At 41.2% G+C, this 19,912-nt stretch overlaps 1 protein-coding gene across 4 annotated transcripts in view; it reads right to left on the bottom strand.

The window, feature by feature from the left end:
- Pi4k2b (phosphatidylinositol 4-kinase type 2 beta) overlaps positions 1-14,550 on the bottom strand; it is a 35,898-nt gene extending 21,348 nt beyond the window's left edge. The window contains exons 1-5 of one of the 4 annotated variants that reach the window (XM_042285993.2): positions 10,479-10,789; positions 10,271-10,349; positions 2,788-2,924; positions 803-1,003; positions 104-235 (exon numbers count right to left, since the gene is read on the bottom strand). In XM_042285993.2, coding sequence (XP_042141927.1) covers positions 104-235; positions 803-1,003; positions 2,788-2,924; positions 10,271-10,349; positions 10,479-10,529 — 600 coding nt within the window. In that variant the 5' untranslated portion in view covers positions 10,530-10,789. Of the gene's footprint in view, positions 1-103; positions 236-802; positions 1,004-2,787; positions 2,925-10,270; positions 10,350-10,478; positions 10,790-11,034; positions 11,416-14,327 lie in introns of those variants that run through there. The other 3 variants (XM_042285994.2, XM_006976089.4, XM_076546294.1) reach the window with 3 other exon arrangements.
- Between the last annotated feature and the right edge of the window lie 5,362 nt (positions 14,551-19,912).

Here is a 19,912-nt window from a genome sequence, read left to right as displayed (position 1 = left end):
CCACAGTCTACAGCAGGATGCCCCTTGTCTACATGTCTCATCCCAGGAGTCAGGGAATAGACATCCAATTGCCCTGAAAGCCAAGCTTATTAGAGGAACTTACCTTAGGAGGAAGTCCTATTCGATGGAACTTTCTCCCTACTTTTGGCACTATCTCTAAGGCATACTTTTTGCCTCTTGATTTTGCACGGTCAATTGCACTGTAGTTAAATGTCTCACTGACAAGCCAAACCACCTAGAAAAAATGGTTAGAGTTTGGATTATGGTATTTCTACTCACATGGACCATCAAATTCACTCTAATGCTGTAAATGAGCAAGGTCTAACCCTCTAAAAAAGCTCCTAGAGAATCTAAAATCTTTACAAAGGTCAGAATTTTAAATGGCAGGTATTTCTTTCAAAAAAGATATAAAAGCAGTCTAAAGTTTCCAGTGGAAAAAATAAGAGCCTTGAAATATAGAACTAAAAATGAACACTTAAAGAAAGGCATCAAATAAAATTACATAAAGGTCCAAAGGAAGACAAGGGCAATGCTGTGGGCACAAGCTATTGTCAGCAGGATCAAAAGGGTCTCTAGGGCCTACCCGATTCTTTCCTGCTTCCTAAATACTAGTCCTTTCCCCTTTCTGTTAGAATCCTGTGACCCTGGGAACAAGAGACTTATTCCCTTATCTGCTTCTACACCAGAGTGCATAAAGCCAGTTGTTCTGGGCTCCTGCATTACCACAACAGGAAGTCCACTTTAGGCTCTCTCACTGGGAGTTATCACTCAAGTGTCCACAGATAAGTGAACTCTCCTTTACCTTTGTTTTAGGTACAATGCCCAGCTGAAGCTTTGCGTCCACCAGGTAGGCGCCAGCTTCAGAAAGGTAGCCCTGGTTAGGGAGCAGGCAGCCTCGGCCAAAGCAGCAGGGACAGCAAACCTTATGGACATACTTGGTCCACTTTGGGTTCAGCTGGCCGTAAGGTTCTTCTGATTTGGGTTTAAACACACCAATAATGTTCTAAGGGGGAAAAAAAGAAGACATCCTTAGACTTTTATGGACAAGTGGGTAATAAAAAACCTCCAAGTACTAACATGACTGATTCCAATCACATTGTAAAAATTATTCTCAATTTAAAATCAATATTCCCCTGTTCAGTATTTTTAAAACTTTCCTCTAACAAACCTTAGAAAGTGAAGCAAGGCTTCATGCCATTTAACCAGATTAACTACAAGTGTTTTGAATTGTGGCACTTCCAAATTAACATTGGAGTCTGCCCCACCGCCCCCAACACCACCCCAGTTCTCTCTATAGCTAGGCTATCCAGGCTGATTTCAAACTCACAAGCTTAAGAAGTTTCTCCTGCCTCAGGCCACACTTTATGTAAGCAGTATTGTATATTACTTGTGATCTACTAAATATTCAAATATATACTCACTCACTGTCTCCTTTCCCTGCTGTACTAAATATTCTAAAAAAGACAAGGAATCCATTAGATTTTACCTCCAGGACTAGAACAGTGCCTGATACATAGTAGGTGCTCAAGTAATTTTTAAAAACACAGACAAATAACATAAACTCAACAACCACGCCATCAGCAGCTCTCATCAAAGATTTTTCCCAATATATTTTTCATGAACCCATTTTCACTCTCTCCCAGCAAGAAAAACTGTGGCCATGGGTGTTGGTGCATCCTCTTAATCCCAGCACTTACTGGGTTAGCTAAGGCACAAGGATAGTGAATTCTGGGCTAGCCTGAGACATGTAGTCAAACTCTTGTTGTAAGAGGGGGAAAAAAATAGAGAAAAATGTTTATGGGTGTCCAAAAGTTTCTATAATTGTTAGTACTAATCTAATAAAATATACTCATTAAATTCATGGCTCAATTATCTCAGACAAATACAATTTCAAACATAATTTCTTTATAATACAATAAACTCCAAAAAATTAACTCTAGAAAAACAAGAACAAGTTAAGAACTCAAGCCTGGAAGTCAGACTTTTGGCTCGACACCTATGACCCCTAGCACTTGAGAGTCTGAAACAGGAGAATGGCTGCTACACAGTGAGTTCTAAGCCAGCAAATTCAAAGATCTCAAACTCAGAGATCTGCCTGCCTCTGCCTCCTAAGTGCTGAGACTAAAGGCGTAAGCCACCATCTCCTGGCTAAAAATGACTTTTAAAATATCACTTTAACTCTGGGGGTAGACCTCATGGAAAAAGGATGGTGGGTTATGTACCACACAGAAAGCTTTTAGAAAAGACAGCACCATTTCTGGAAAACTCAACTCAAGTGAATAGCAACTTTTCTTTTCTACTCCAGAATCAGAGTTCATTTGCTTTGCTACACTCTAATGCCTTCAAGCTTGCCATGCCTCTTTTCCTTGGCATAATGCCAGAAAAATATTCCTAGGACATTGAACTATACCTTAAAAAAATAAATCAAGCATTGGGAAATGACATTAGACAGGTTTTGAAAGTTTCAACTTCCACTGTACTTGGTTAATATGGTAACAGAGCTATAAAGGAGGGACTATGAATATGCATTTAACAGATCCATAAGTAAATACGGGTATAAGGTAAATGCTTGAAACCAAATAGAAAATATCAGAACAGCAAGCTACAACTGGAAACTATCAGCTCCATTTCTATATTATTGAGCACTTAGAAAACAGAAATCACCAATCTTTATTTTGGAAAAGAAGGAACAAAAGATGTAATAGAAAAATATTTTCAGAAACTCGGACATTTCACATTTAAAGTAGGGTCTTCCAAAAATGTGTGTAATACATGTGAAGTTCTTACCCTTTTAGAATCCTTCACAAAGTAACTTCCACTTGACCCTTGAGTGATTCTTTCTGGGAAAATTCCATTTTCTATTGCTTGTTCTGCTTTCAATACAATATCAGCAAATTCTGGATCTTCCAAGAATGTATTTATCTCTGAAATAACAGCAGTGACTGCGTTAGACCAGCTGTGTGAGCACACAGACTATGGACCTGTGAGCACGGCTTCAGGACAGTAAGGTATGGAAAAAGGAAATCAAACATCAGAGAGTCAGTTTTGATCCTCATGGCTAACCTCACTCTTTGTGTGTGTGTGTGTGTGTGTGTGTGTGTGTGTGTGTGTGTGTGTGTGTGTGTGTGTTCCTGTGGGGGTACATGTGTGTACATTCAGGTGTACACACATGGAGGTCCAAGGCCAACCTTGGGTGTTCCTCAGGTCTGATGTACATGCCCTCCTTTTAAAAATATTTAGCTCTAGTTGGGCGATGGTGGTGCATGCCTTTAATCCCACACTTGGGAGGCAGAGGCAGTTAGATCTCTGTGAGTTCCAGGCAACCCTGGTCTACAGAGAGAGTTTCAGGACAGCCAGGGCTGTTACACAGAGAAACACTGTCTTGCAAAAACAATAAATAAACAAATATATTTTAATTGTTTTTTCCTTTTTTTTTTAAATGCATATGGGCATTTTGCTTGCACATATGTTTGGTACATACCTGGAACCCTGGGAGGCTAGAAGAGGGCATTAGATTCCCTGAGACTAGAGTTACACACAGTTGTTTTTGGAAGGGCAGTTAGTACTCCTAACCACCAAGCCATCTCTCTAGCTTGCTCCCCTTAAATATTTATTTATTATTTGGTATGTGTGCATGTTCTCATGCATGTAAGCCAGGCAACAACTTTGGGAATCTTTTCTGTTTCTACCACATGGGTTCTGGGGATTGGACTCTGGTGGTCAGGTGGAGCAGCAAACACCCTTGTGCCCCTGAACTACCTCCCAACTCTAACTTTGTTGGGAGAATGCACAGGTTCTCTCACTGGGAACGGGAACCTGCCAACTAGCCTAGGCTGGCTGGCCAGTGAGCCCCAGGGATCTGCTGTCTCTGCCTCCCCAGCCCTGGGGTTACAAGTGCACTTCCAGCAAGCTGCCCCCAGATTGTCTACAGCCCTTCTCCCATCCTCCTTCAGTAGATGACAGGAAGCAGTAGTGTATTACCCAGATCTAGTTCATGCTCCCCTGTTCTCCTTTATCAACACCATTCCCAGCTCCCACCCCAAACACCCACTATTGGACCCAACATCTTGGCTGCTACAAGACAGCTCAAGGTTTACTACCCTCAAAACTCAATTCCTTATCTCTACCACCTCTCCCAAACACAGCCACTCTGCCCAATTCCAAGGGTTGCCAATTCTGTATCTTCCAGTTGCTTAGGCCAAAGACCTTGGATTCATCAATGATCTCACACTAAAAGTCTCCACATTTGACCTATAATAAGCCATAATCCAAAACACAAACTCTTATAACCTCTACTCCTACAATGAAATCAGTCCTATCAACTCCTTCATAAATTATATCAAACCAACTCACAATCATATCACCCCATTGTACTAAACAGCCCAAGGGTTTCCTATGTCACTCTAAGGAAAAGGCCAAGTCCTTGTGGCCTCTCCTTTCCCTTACCCAACTGCTGCTAATCTCCACTTTATTTGAGCATTGTCTCCTGACTTGTTTTGTGAGCTCTCAGCAGTCAAGGATTTCTTTCACTGCTGTGTTCCCAGAACTTTCACAGTTTCTGGAACACAATAAGCACTCAATAATCACCTGCTGATGAATTAATAATGAATCATTTAGAATGGGAAGACAAGCTGACAGCCATTTCCATTCTAATTTGGAAGGTACTTCAAATTCTCTATGTACATTATTATGAAAATTCAAAACATAATCAACTTTATTTAATTCAGAAAAATAAAACTGTTATTTACTATTTTCTAAAGTCTTTGCTGACAAAAATATTATAAAAAGGGCTATTTGGACATATTTTACCTACTCAAGAGAATAAGCAAAGTGTTTTAATCATGTCTATACAATCGAGATGCTCATTCCAAACAATCCTTGTCTGTCCTTCGAAGATCCTTAAGAATGAAGCAAAGAAACTCTAACCTTGGTATGTAGTGGGCATTTATATTTATTTGAATACAGGCACCAGTAACCATCATCATTAGTCAAGTGATATTTCTTACACTTCAGAGATTTACAGGCTCCTTTAAAAAAATTTTATTTCCTGAGCATGAGTGTTTGCCTGCATGTAGACAGGTGCAACAGATGCATGCCTGGTGCCCGAGGGTGCAGAAGACAGTGCTGGATCCCCTTGACTTGGAACTGGAGTGATGGTTGTGAGGAGCCATGTGGGTGCTGGGAACCGAACCTGGCAGAATCATCTCTCCAGACCCAATGGACACATTCTTAACAACAGAACGATCTTGAAAAGTTTATTTGTTCTTAGTGATGGGGTGCCTTCCAAAATACATCATCAGCAAGTATTCTCGAGAAGGAGTGTACACAAAATGACTTCAAAGAGATGTAATTTCTTTTCCTGGTGTTTTTCTGTATGCATGAAAACAAACACAAACCTCTTCTTCCAGCTAAAGCCTCTATCCTAGAGAACTGGCCTCTGGAGCAAATCCCAAGTCTCCTTACCCCTTTCCACAGACGAGAAACCACTTCCCTCCCGACTACCTTCCACTTCAAAGTGTTCAGGCTTTCCAGAGCTTAGATTTAAAAAATGTTGTATTGCTGGGCAGTAGTGGCACATGCCTATAATTCTAGCACTTGGGAGGCAGAGGCAGGTGGATCTCTGAGTTTGAGGCCAGCCTGGTCTACCGATACCAGGACAGGCTCCAAAGCTACACAGGGGAATGCTGTCTTGAAAAACCAAGGGGGAAAAGAAGTTGTACTTATTTTACGTGTATTGCTTGCATATATGTATGTGCACCAAGGACCTGGTGCCTAAGGAGGCCTGTGGAGCGCACTGGAGCCCCTGGACCAGGAGTTATAGATGGCAGTGAGTTGGATGCTTATGCACTGGGTACAAACCCACGTCCTTCAAAGGAGTAGCAGATGCTCTTAAGCACTGTGCCATCTCCCCAGTTCCATGCTTCAGTTTTCCACAACTCCTCCATAAAACAGGGCTTCCAGAACTAGGAAATCTACAGCAGAACAGAGACCCTCTATTCTTGACATCAACTTTAAAACAGAGGCCTTCTAATGCTGCATTATTTACTTAGGATCCTGCCATACACTACTAAGTGGTATTAAAATGACTCAACTCTTAGACCACTCTGGTCTCTCCCATCTTCAACAGTTCCTTTGGATACTACACGTACACTGTTATTGTTAAATGTTACTGAATGGATACATGGGCTACACTTGGGAGTTTATCACACATACTCTCTTCCATGCTGTCGTGGAACCCACAACTGCTCTCTAAATACTTAGTAATTTAGCTTCAACCAAAATCAGATCAATCAAGAGGAATTTCTGTACAATAAGCCAGGATGTTCTTAGCCTCTTAATGAGACAGTATCCTCCCCACTGGAAATGGTCATTCTCTTACTTGAAGGTGGCCTGGATTTACCACTACAATCTACAAAGGTACTTTGTGTAAAAAATAGATAGGTAGATAGATAGATAGATAGGTTGATAGATAGATAAACTGGTCCTAGTTATCATTAGAGAAAAGGCTACATCTCAACTATTTTCAAATCAAAGTGATTGTTTTCAGTAGCTAATTTTTCATTGGCTGTGTTCTTGGCAATTATACTCTACAATTCCCCACACTCTAGTGGTTTAAATACACACGGATAATGGGATTAACTTGAAGAACACCCACTGATCTCACACTGCTTTGTGCCTACTGTACTGTGGATGATTTGGTTTGAAGGCTTGTTGCTGGCATCAGGTTGGAGTTTCAGTAGTGGAAGACATATTTGTATTTTCTTTAGGGAAGGGGTATGTGAGGGCTGACCTTAGAGCCCCTGAGTGCCATTGTACCACCCGCCACACTCCTGGCCCTTGTAATTTTTTAAATTAAAATTATGTTCATACTTTTAAGGGATACACTGTTACTTTATTTGTGTCCACGTCAAAAAATTTTCAAAATTTTCTTCTTTTAAAAAAAAAGATTTTTAATTGTGTATGTGTGAGTGGAGGTGCCTTAGGAGTCCACAAGAGGGCATCAGAACCCCAGTGTTGTGAACTGCCCTACCTGGGTGTCAGGAACTGAACTTTTTTTAGGTCTGCTACAAGAGTAATGAGCCTTCTTAACCACGTAGTCATAGATTTAGTCCTCAAAATCTATTTTCTAAGGAGAATCTCAATTTTCAAGGTCCAGCCTTATTTTGGTTTCCGATTTTCAGATGTCCAAGTGGCTTAAGATCTGAACTGTCTCTACTATTCCTACAGAAAACCCAGCTTCCTTCCTACAACTCCCATTTGCTGTTCACATTTAAAACTGTAACAAAATAACCTGAATTCTGGGGAAGCACAGAGCTTTTTATGATTTCTGATGTATCACATGGCCGACAACAAAGACTAGATCATGGAAAGCCCTCACCATAGCTATCTAAAAAGTTAACAAAGTATCTATTTGACCATACCAACAGCCATCATTGGTGCTTTGGAAAGTACAAATTCTAAAAAGCTATTCTGTTACCTTTTATGGTTCAGATGAAAGCAAGCAGGCATGGTAACTTAACATGGTTTCACTTAAATAAACCAACAAGAACTCACCTTTCCTACATCTTACCCTCTAACTAGAATTCCTCCTAGAAAAAGTGCTAATGAGCTTGGTGATTAAACATGCTTCAAGGGTTCCAAAACTGATGCCACTCCCCTGGTCCTCTAAGACCAGGAACCTCAGCTTTCCCTGTCAGTCACAGACATAGCCCATCAAAACTGGGTTAGGTGACCACAGGCTACAAAGCTATGTGGGGATACAGCAGCCAAGCACAGGCCATCATTTGATAGAGTTTACTATCATTTTCTCAAGGCCTGCTTTCTGCTAGTGCCCAGTAGATACTCAGATATCTGATGAATGATATCCATTTCTGTAATAAATGGATAATAATGGCTACATATTTTGTTTTGTTTTGTAGGTTAAGAGTTTCGTTGTATTGGGCCAAGATAGCCTTGAACTCACTATGCAACCCAGGCCGGCCTTAATCCAATGCTTGACCCTCCTTGCCTCAGCCTTCTACCGGCTGTTATTACAGGAGTGAGCCGGCACACTCAACTTGGAATAGCTGTGTTTAAGCACCAACGGAGCAATAATCTTTAGTACCATCATTGCTTACTTTCCAATCTCAGTTACGAGTAGACTGTCAAGACACAGGAAACATGTATTCTTGTAAAATTTGCCCTAAAATAGTTCATTACTAGTCTCTTGATCCTTGATCAGGCAACACCACTGCCAGCAGCTATTAAGAGTTCCTTCCACTGAAACAGACTCCAGGAAGTTACATTTGAGCTCTTTACTTTTTAGATTTATTTATTTGGTTTTATGTGTGTGAATGTTTTATCACGTGCATGCCTAGTACCCATGGAGGCCAGAAGGCTGCATCAGATGCCAAGGAACTGGAGTTACAGAAAGCTGTGAACCACCATGTGATGTTGAGTCCTCTGCTAACTGCTGGACCATCTCTCTACCCTGTGCTTCTTTCTTTCTAAAACCCTTTTATTTATTTTTACTTTTTTCTTCCTTCCTTCCTTCCTTCCTTATTTCTTTTCTTTTCTTTTTTTCTAAGAGAGAGTCTTGCTATGCAACCCTGGCTAGCCTGTACCTACTATACAGCCCAGGCTAGCCTTGAAGGTCTTTTGCTTGTCCTATTGCTTCACCCACCTAAGTGTTGGGATCACAGGTATGTACCACCAAGCCAAGCTTGCTTCCTTATGTGGGAATCCAAAGCAGTACTCATTGGATAGGGCTAGGTATGATCTACTACATGTGAAGTGCAGAGAACTATGTCCAGCATGTACAGCTGGTCCACAGGTATTAGGTATCATCTTTATTACAACCTGATTCACTGATTAGTGAATGACTGAACACTGACTTAACAACACTCGAGTTCATGGGACTTCTAGACTTTGCCAACTACATCATTAATATAAAGATAATAGACGCATGACATTCTCCACTGGCTCAAGTACATAAAGTTCCTGTTCATAGAAACAAAGTAGTTAAACACCACAAATATCCACACTGACCTAAAAGAAAGGATAACTTGAAATTAAAGGTGGTTTCATGACAACTGAATGGTTTGTCGTGAAAAAGAAACTTAAAAATCTAGTTAAACAATGCAATCATAAATCTTTTAGAAGTTTTAAATATTTTAAGTAGTTTTTAAGTGGCCTGAAACGATTTTAAAATCCTATTAAAAAGAAAACCCACTCAACACCCCAAAGTAGCAGTTCTTTTATAACAGAGTTTTATAGCAAAATGGACAAAGTTCACGACCTGAAAAAAAAAAAAAAAAAAAAAGGAGGCTCAGTCTTAGTTTTACCACTTCCTGGATATCTGACTTTGTGCAAACTACCTACTCCTGAAGTCCTAGGAGTCACTTGGTCATTACAGTTTTATTCATTTTCAACTCTCCACAAAGAGGGTCAATGACAACTAACCTACTGTGTACCGTGAGAACTAATGAAACGTCAAAAACCATCTTAAACTGTGACATAAATATCACCACCAAGGAGGTAATTCTGATAATCCACTTGCATTTTAACTATCACGTTCTTGGCCTCTTTTGGCTTTTTCTACCCTTGACAGTGTTTATCACAAACAAACAATAGGAGGGGGAAAAAAAAAACCAGACCCAAACCTGTCAAACAATAAATGTACTTTTAAGACCTTAGGCTCTATTTAAATACAAGGTAAACTCTGGGGCAAGAAAAGGCAAGTAGCAGCCATATGATCTCAGTTACCTCACAGACTGGATTCTATATCACATATGGCCAAAGTGTCCACTGTGGCTGGTTGAACTGGGGTTCACTTGTGAAGGTGGGAAACTTCACATTCCTTTGTTCTATTCATTGTATTGCAAACCCATCCATCAGCTAATGCCATGGTAATGGCAGACATGTACTTAATGCATTTCAGAGACCGTTTCCTTTAGGACTCTTTTTCTTTTGTTGTTGTTGTTTGTTCTGTTTTTCAAGACAGGGTTTCTCTGTGTAGCTTTGGAGCCTGTCCTGGAACTTGCTCTGTAGACCAGGCTGGTCTTGAACTCACAGAGTTCCGCCTGGCTCTGCCTCCCGAGTGCTGGGACTAAAGGCGTGCGCAACCACAGTCCTTTAGGACTCTTATTTACAATGTCTGTGTTCGAATAAAGGTTCAGTTAGAAATCTTGACTTGTTCTGTCCAAAATCCTTTCAAGCCACACTAGCACATTAGTAGGTCAAGTAAAAATTAGCAACTTCTAGGAAAATAAGCAGTATTAATAAAAACTACCTTCCCTGTGGCCTTTCCATAAACGGTCACATGGAATGATGCTCTGGAACAGCGCATATACCACTTCTTTGGATCCATCCTAACACCAACAAGTAGGAGTTTTGTTTGTGTTTAGAAACAAGCCTGTCTAGACTCCAGATGGGTTTTCTACAAATCTACCCCATTTCAGTCAAATTAGCCGAACTACACTCCACCACCCCAAACTCACCACACAGACATCCAGGCCTGCAATAGCATGTCTAAATCTTAGTTTAAACATAGTTTGTCAGTCTCTCTCTTTCAAAAGTAACCAGTCCACTTAAAAATCAGCCCACATGATAATGAAAAGGTGTTCTCTTTTCAAATGCACAAATACACTTTGCAGAGAGCCGGCGACAAGATTTCACTAGCCTCTGCCCCCTCTGGCTAACGTCACAATAGCAACATTTAAGAGAAAGTTTTGAAACTTGTCTCAGCGGCAACTGGTCATTCTTTCTTTACGTTTCTCGGCTGTCATCCACCCGGAAAACTCACGACTGCGAGGCGAACTTTCTGGACCGCTGTTGAGTTCTTAATTCGGAACTGAAGTTCAAATTTGAACAAACAACTTACGTCACGGTCCGGGGTGAAGTTTTCCTCGGTGCTGGGTTCCCACTTGGACTGACTCCTTTTGGGGGGAGCCTACAGAGTGAGACTTTAGTGGCCCCGGGCCGCCTGCTACAGAGGGAAGGGTGGGAGTAAACCGAGGCAGGGAGGGGCGGGCTGCGCGCGCACACGGGACGCACCTGAGCCCGAGATGCGGGTCCGGTCCGGCTCGATGGATAAGCTCGTGGAGGTCGACGCGTCCCCGGCCGCCAGCGGCGGCTTGTCGGTGGCGGGCTCGCGGGGGACGGCCGCGCCCTCGTCCGCCTGCAGCCTCATGGCGCTCCCGGGCGCGCCCCTCCGCGGCTGGGCCCAGGCGACCCGAGGCAGCAGCGGCTCCCGCTCCTCGTCCTCGTCCTCCGAGGGGCGGGGGGGCTGGCAGTCCTCCGCCATGGCCTCGGCGGGCGGCTCGGGCGCTCAGAGCGGCCGGGCTCCTCCTGGCTGGGGCCTCAGCATCGCGCCAAACCGCGGCCGCCGGACGGCCCCGACGCCACCTCACCAGTCCACCAGCCCGCGCCCGCCCCGCCCAGCCGCCGGCCACGCCCCGCCCCTCGAGCCCCGGGACGCCCGCCACACGCCTGCGCAGAAGGGCCGGGGGTGGGGCAAGCGAGGGCGGGGCGGGGCGGGGCGGGGCGGGTCTCGCCGGGCCACCTGTATCTCCGCCCCCCCCCCCTCCCCGGGAGGTGTTGTGTGCAGCTGCTGTGGCTCCTACTGCGGAAGCAGGACCAGCGTCGTTTCCACCGAGGAGCATCCCCTCCAACCTAAATGGTCCTCCCTTATTACTATATACATTGTATACATTTATTCCACTAACACTTTCCACTGAAAGTTCATGAAGACGGGGAGCTTCTCTTCCGACAGAACCTAAATAGTCCTCTCCTGTTACAAGAATCCATATGTTATATATATGTTTATTTGACTAACATCTTACAATAGAAGTCCATGAGAGCAGGGAGCATCTCTTTAGACATAACTTGGACTAAGTCTTGTTACCATAATCTGTACACTACGTACATTTATTTGGTACTAAGCTCGAGCAAGGGAGTTTCTTTTCATTCTTGGTAGTAGTAATATGTAGTTTTCTTTTGCTTTGACTAATCTAAAGTGTATCAATTTTTAGAAATCTCTTTTCAAAGGTCGTATATTGGCTGTGTTAACTTTTTGTTTTCTAGTTCACTGATTTTATTGTTTGTATTTATTTATTGCTCCTTAATATTCATTTGTTCCACTTTTCTTTTTCTAGCTGTTTAGTAAAGATTAAAATGTTGACTGGGGAGGCTCCTACCTTTTAAATATAATGCCTTTAAAGCTATGAGTTGCCCTCATAGCTTTGCTTTACCTGCGGTCCACTGTTTTTGATGTGGTGTGGTTTCATTTTTGACCCAGCTGAAAATAGTTTCTAATTACTCTTAGGATTTCTTCTTTAAACTACTTCTTTGAAATGTATTTTCAAGTATTTAAGGGTTTTCTAGAAATTGTTATTTCTAGTTTAAGTATTGTGCTGATTAGTTTTGGTCAACTTGACACAAAATAGAGTCCCCTGGGAAGGAGAACCCTCAATTGAGAAATTGACTTGATCAGATTAGCCTGTGGGCATATCTTTGGGACATTTATTGATTAATGATTGAAATGGAAGGTTCCCACCTACTGTGAGGGATGTCATTCCTTGGACAGGTGATCTTGGGTTGTATAAGAAAGCTGAGTAAGTCATAGAGAGCAAGCCAGTAAGCAGTGTTCCTTTATAGTCTTGGCTTGAGTTCCTACCACGATTTCTCTCAATGATATATTCTGATGTGGACATGTAAGCCTGATAAACCTAATTTCCTTTAGGTCATGGTATCTCTCACAGCACACTAGGACAAGGACACTGTGAACAACAGAGATGCTCAAGTATGACATTCCATAGCCAGGCATGTGATAGGACTTGGCCAACATTCTGTGTGCATTTTTACAAAGAACATATATTCTAAAGTTGAGTGTTTTTTTTTTTAAAATCTCCCAGTTGATTCTCTAAGTAATTTAAGTATTGACAGTGTTGTTAAGGTCACCTATTTGGTCACGGAATTTTCATTGGGTCTAGTATTAAGAGGAGGTTATTACAGTCTTTTTTACTGTGTATTTGTCCTTATTATTTTGTTGGTTTTTATGACTTCCTAATAATTTTACTTTTTAATTAAAAAAATTACCTGTGTGTGTGTTGAAGGTTAGAGAACAACTCGAAGGCTTAGTGTTCTCTTTCTAGCCTGTAGGTCCTGGAGAATAAAGCACAAGATCAGTGGTAAGCCTTGCACCAGCCCTGATTCAGCCTTCCTAATATTTATTATGAACTCTTTTTTATTACCTCTAGTTATACTCCTGCCTTGAAGTCTATCTTATCTGTATGAATAGAACCATTACACTTATCTTAGGCTTACTGTTTGTCTTAGATAAATATTTTTCAGTTAGTTCATAGTTTTTTTTTTTTGTTTGTTTGTTTGTTTTTTTTTTTTTTTTTTTTTGGTTTTTCGAGACAGGGTTTCTCTGTGTAGCTTTGCGCCTTTCCTGGAGCTCACTTGGTAGCCCAGGCTGGCCTCGAACTCACAGAGATCCGCCTGCCTCTGCCTCCCGAGTGCTGGGATTAAAGGCGTGTGCCACCAACGCCCGGCTAGTTCATAGTTTTTAAATCTAGTCTGTTAATCTCTATGCTTCAGTTGGAGTTTTTAGTTCATTTACATAAAATGTAATGACGATACAGATGGATTGAAGTTTTTATCTTGTTTGTTTCATCCTTTTTTGGTTGAGTCTCCTTTTGCTTTCTTTGGTGTTAATCTGGCATTTCTGATTAGCACATCCGAGTCTCACCACTGTTTTTGTTTTTTTTTTTTAACTAGTACTTTTTCTTTTCTTTTTTCTTGCTAGGCAAGCGTTCCACCACTGAGCTAAATCCCCCAACCCCCTTACTAGTACTTTTATCATAATTTTTAGTGGTTGTTCTGGGACTTAGTGTATACATCCTTAAATTATCTTAATGTATTAAGAGCTTATATTATACTAATTGTCATAAAATATAAGAACCCTGCAAAAATGTAGGTCCATTTATCTGCCATCTTTAATGTTTTTAATGCCATGTAAAATATACCTGCATACATTAAACACAATGTACATTTTTGGCTTTAAACAGTCATGTATTTTAAACAAATTAAGAAAATAATTTCCGGGAGCTGGAGAGAAGGCTCAGTGGTTAAGAGCACTGGCTGCTCTTCCAGAGGACCCGGGTTCAATTCCCAGCACCCACATGGCAGTTCACATCTGTCTGTAACTCCAAGATCTGACACTCTCATAAGATATACATGCAGGCAAAATACCAATGCACATAAAATAAAAATAAATAAATCATTTAAAAAAAAAAAAAAAAAAAAAAAAAAAAAGAAAATAATTTCTGCTATAAAATACTTACCACTTCTAATATTCTTCATTCTTTCTCATGGGTCTAATCTTCTATGTAGTACCATTTCTCTTCCCAGTGAAGAACTTAACAAAATTAGTTATAATGCAGATCTGGGGATGATGTCTAAGATTTTATTTATTTGGGATGATCAATTTCACCATCATTTTCCAATGGTATTTCCTATAGACTGTGGACTGTAAGTTGATGTACTGCTCATCTTTCTCACCACTGTGACCAAAACACCTGACATAAACAACATGAGAGGAAAGGGATCATTCTGGTTTATGATTTCAGAAGTTTAAATCATCACAGTGGGAAAAGGCCTTACAGGAGCTGCATAAGGCAGAGACGACTCATTAGGGGAGACACAGGGAGCAGAAACCATGGCCCATACCAGCAGCACCATCACCTGCAGAGACCTTCACTTCTGCCAGCCAGGCCTAACCTCCTAAAGGCCTCTCAAATCGATGCCACCAGTCTGGAACAAAATGTGAGCCTGCGGAGAATGTTCCAGATGCCAACCACAACAGCCGATGTTGCTGATGATCTCATCCAAGTTTAATTCTAAAAATGTCTCACCATAATTCTGTTGCCTTCCTTGTCTCTGAGTTCACCTACCTGTCCGATCTGTATTACGTCACTATTTTTTCTGGTTGACTTTAAGATTTTATCTTTGTCTTTGGTTTTAAATAACTACATCATGGTGCGGTTTCTCTTGAGCTATATCCTGCTTGGGTTTTGCTAAGGTTTTTTGTGATCCACAGTGTGGATGCTGGAATCAAACCCAGGTCCTCCAGAAGAGTAGCCAGTGCTCTTAATTACTAAGCCATCTTTCCAGCCCTGGCTAAAAATTTTGAATCTGTAGATTTATGTTTAAAAATTATTTTGGGAAGGGGCTCAACTTCAGTTGTTTTTTTTTATTCTGTCTCATTTTCCCTTTTATTTCTGAAATACCTATTGTGTATATGTCAGACTTATGAATATTGCCCCAAGGCTCTGCCTACCTATTTCCTTTTCAACTAGTTTTTAATCACTTTATTTTGGAAATTTCCTTTAATCTATTTCCTGTCCTCTGACCCTTGTAGTTAGTCAATAAAATAACTCTTCAACTCACTCAGTACATTTTTTTTAAATTCCAAGCCTTATTTTTAGTTCTAGAATTTCCATTTAGCACACATTAGCTCAATTTCTCTGCTGAGAGTCCCATATATTACTAATTCATCCCAACTGTGTATTTTCTTAAGTCCTTGAAAACATATGATTGTTTAAATGGCATCTGGGCCAGGCTGGAGTCAGTTTCTACTCACTTCCACTTCTTGACTACAAGCCAAAATTTTATATTTCATGTTCATGTATATGTCTCTTAAGGTTTACATATATACATCATATATATATATGATGCAGTGGGTGATGTGCTGCTGAGCCTCTACATACTGCCATCTCCCTTAATGAGTGTTGTTCTAGCAAGTAATTGACTTGTCTGGAGTCAAACTTCTGATAATGCCTTTCAATGCTCCAACTGCTGTTTTCTTGAACTCCTTGCATAGTCTCCCCATGCAGCAAGGATTTGGATGGAGTATGTGTGTGTAAATATGGGGGCCCTGTACCTCGATAAGTCCTTTCCAGAGCTCCCCTCCTGTATTTCTAGCTGCTTGGAGAATGCCAGCTGCATCCCACAAGTCCGTAACCCAGTAAGACGGTAGCTTTTTGACCGAGTGCCAGCTGCCTTTTCCGGTGTATAGTAGGAAGTGCCCTTAGGCAAATGTTGGAACATAAATCTCACTCATTGTGTCACCATCCTTTGAAGAGTAGCCATCCTTTCCGCTTCTGCCTGCCTGCTTCTGGATGGAGGCCAGCATCTTCAAATAATTGCTTTTAGATTTTTGTTCAAAGTTTATAATTTTGATCCATAAGAGGGTTAGTCTGACATAATCTCCTATGAAATATTTTATTACAAATGCATCTTTTAGTGAAAATGAATAGCCTTGTTGTTTCCTCGGTTCATGGGTTAGTAGACAAGTATCACCTCTTCCATGAGACAAGATTCAGTATCAATTCTGCTCATTTTATTTTTTTTATAGGCCTATACACTGAGAAAAAAATCTTACCAAATAAATAGATGGATTATGGAAAATACTTTTACTAGCAAAATCATGGCAACCAGCCAGGTGATGGTGGTGCACATCTTTAATCCCAGCACTTGGGAGGCAGAGGCAGGTGGATCTCTGTGTTTCAGGCCAGCCTGGTCTACAGAGTGAGTTCCAGGACAGCCAGGCCTATACAGAGAAATCCTGTCAAACAAACAAACAAACACAAAAACAAACAAACAAACAAAAATCATGACAATCTTTGTTAAAACCCCAAGATATATGCTAAAAGTTGCAGTTATTTGTTACCAAATAAATTTTTATGATCTATCATCAGACACTTTATCTATATCCTCTTTGTTTCATTTATTTACTTGCTCAATTTCTTGGATACATACTAAGAGGCTTTTAAACTACTTACCAAGTAACAAAGTTTATCAAATTATTAGTAATTATGCTATAACTTTTCTCAGGATACTTTAACACAATTGAGAAAATAAAAATCTTCACATTTCTGTGGGACTATTGCTCTTTCAATCTTTTTAAACATTTTTAAATGTGTATTTAATGTATATGATATCTTGCCTGCATGTGTGTTTGTGCACCACATGTGTGCACCCAGGGAGCCCAGAAACGGGGATTGGAGTTATAACTGGTTGTGAGCTGCCATGTTGGTGGGTGCTGGGAAGCAAGCCCAGGTCCTCTGGAAGAGCAGCCTCTTAACTGTTAAACCATCCTCCAGGCCCTCATTCAGAATTTTACTTTTGCAGAAGTGCTTTTACATTATAATAAGCTTTGCACACATTTCTGTCAGAGACTTTGGAATAGCAAATTTGTCTCATTCCCTGTAAGTAAAGCATCTACCTTGTGAGTAAATTAGCACTTCCAGTCTGCACTGCCACACCAGTCAGCCAGGACAAACTTGCTTTCTGTTCAAATGAACATGACAAATATATATATATCCCACTGTCAGGCTAAGGATGAATCATGGTGATAGGGAACTTGCTTAGATTGTATGAGGGCACAAGTTCAGTCTCCAGCAACACACACACACACACACACACACCTATCTGTCTAGCTCACTGTGTCAAGATCTCATGTTTGAACTCTACAAATTCTAACACCTTTAGTAATTCATACTGATACTATCACTGCTTTGTTCCCATGAATGCCACTTAGAAATACATTCTTTATCATAGTCAAGTTTAGTGGTTGCACAACCTTTGAATGAGCTTATCCAGCGCTCTTACAAACTCATTCTGCAATGCATTGTGATAATTTTGCATTGCTATTTTTTTTTGCAGGCCAAAATACCTGACAGAAACAACCTAAGAAACAAACAAACAGAATGAGGTTCTTGGTTTCAGAGGAACAACAACAAAAATCTCAGCTCATACTTGCTTGGTCCAGTAAACTTGAACACATCATCATGGTGGCCAGACCATGGGGAGCAAAGCTGTTTCACTTGGAGTGGGAAGCAATAGGAACAGCCAGGATAAGATGATCCTCAAGGACCTGCCCCCATTTACCTACTTCTTTCAATTAGGCCACACCTCTGAAAGTCTCCAGAACCTTCCAAACTAATGCTGTCATATGGGGAGCCAAGTGTCTATAGATTCAAATCAAAACACCATAGCAAGGAAGGTCATCACCTTCAACATGGCTATGTGCATAAGGAGAGAGGACAAGGTTAAAAGGTAATATAGGGCATAGATAAGGGCTGAGTGGAGATTGATAGAAAGAGCAGGGTGAGGATTTTGAGACAAGAAATTCAGAGATTTTAGGACTCTAACTATATTCAGATTGAATGAAAAAGGAAGGAAGAAAGAAAGAGAGAGGGGGGGAGGAAGGAAGGAAGGAAGGAAGGAAGGAAGGAAGGAAATAAGGGAGAGAAAAGAAAGAAGAAAGGATTACAGAAGGAAGGGAAAGGAAACATGGCTGCTCCTAGGTATGGCGGAGGAGAAAGTTTATTATAAATATGTGGGGGAGCATAACCAGAGGCAGGGACCTCTGGGAGAGTCCAGAGTGGACATGACCCTGAGCTGGGCCACGTGGGGAGAGCGGAGAGCAGGGAAAGCAGGTGCAGCAGCAAGAGGCCCAAAGGTGCAAAGTTAGTTTATATTTGAAGTTTTTAAGGAAGATGAGTAGAAATTAGTTCTTTGTACTTCAAAATCGTGCAGAAACTGTATTGAGCTGTTCCAGGGGTTCTCTAGTCTTCGGTTATTACTTTCTGGGAATGACATCTAAAAACTAAGCAAATGTGTTCTGATGTGAAATGATGAGCAGTGTCCACATTAAGCATCCACAGAGTGACTGCTATATACCTGACCCATGCTTGGTTCATGTTACCTGTCTTCACCCAAGCCCTGAAAGGTTTGTTTTTATTTTAATCACCACAGCTTTACAGGTGTGTTGTGGAATATTTGTTTAACTATGTAAAGCTGTGTTGCATTTGTTTATGCTGCATTTGTTTAATTATGTAAAGGTATGTTGCTTTCTGTTTTATGCTGTAGTTGTTTAACTATGTAAAGATGTGTTGCTGTTTTACCTTGCCTGCCTAAGACAACTGATTGGTCTAATAAAAAGTTGAACAGCCAATAGCTAGGCAGTAGGAGGAGAAATCTAGGTTGGCAGGGAGAATGAGGAGAAATGAGGGAGAAAAAAAAAAAAGGGAGACACCAGGGGCCAGCCAGGCAGTCACCAACCAGCCAGACACAGAAGAAGCAGGAAAGTAGGACATACAGAAGGAAAGAAATGTTAAAAAGCCCAGGAGCAAAACATAGATGAAAAGAAACAGGTTAAATTAAGTTACAAAAGCTAGCTAGATCTGATCATAAGCTAAGGCCGAGCATTCAGAACTAATAATAAGTCTCTGTGTCATGATTTGGGGGCTGGTGGTCCAAGAAAGCTTACTACAGATATGAGGATCCTGAGATTCAAAGAAGCTCAATAACTCACCCATCTTTCCATAGCTGATGAGAAGAGTTGAGATTTGAACTAGTTTCTTGGTCTCCAGAGCCCATGTTAATATGGTTGCTTTCTATCACCTGAGATAACTTATAAGTTACATGGTATACTGGTTAGTTTTTATTGTCAACTTGACACAAACTAGAATCACTTGGAAAGAGGGACCTTTACTCGTCTTCATCTGATTGGCCCATGGGAGTGTCTGGATTGATGATTGATGGGGTGGGGGACGGGCAGCCCATTGTGAGTAGCACCCCACCTAGATGCCTGCAGCACCTAGGCAGATGAACCTGGGCTATATAAGACACCGAGCTGAGCAAGCCAGTAAGCAGCATTCCTCCATGGTTTCTGCTTCAGTTCCTCCTGCAATGATGGACTGGGACCGGGAAGTGTAAGCCAATTAAACACTTTACGCCCACGTTGTTTTTGGTCATAGCATTTATCATAGCAACAGGAAACAAACTGGAACACAAGGGGACTCACAGGTGCTGCATTCCTTGGGTAACTTTTCTCCACCTTTAAGATTGCCCTTCAGGCCAT

The sequence above is a fragment of the Peromyscus maniculatus genome, chromosome 10 (genome assembly GCF_049852395.1).
Source record: "Peromyscus maniculatus bairdii isolate BWxNUB_F1_BW_parent chromosome 10, HU_Pman_BW_mat_3.1, whole genome shotgun sequence".
In the NCBI taxonomy this organism is placed as follows: Eukaryota; Metazoa; Chordata; class Mammalia; order Rodentia; family Cricetidae; genus Peromyscus; species Peromyscus maniculatus.
This window is presented reverse-complemented; position numbering and strand designations above follow the sequence as displayed.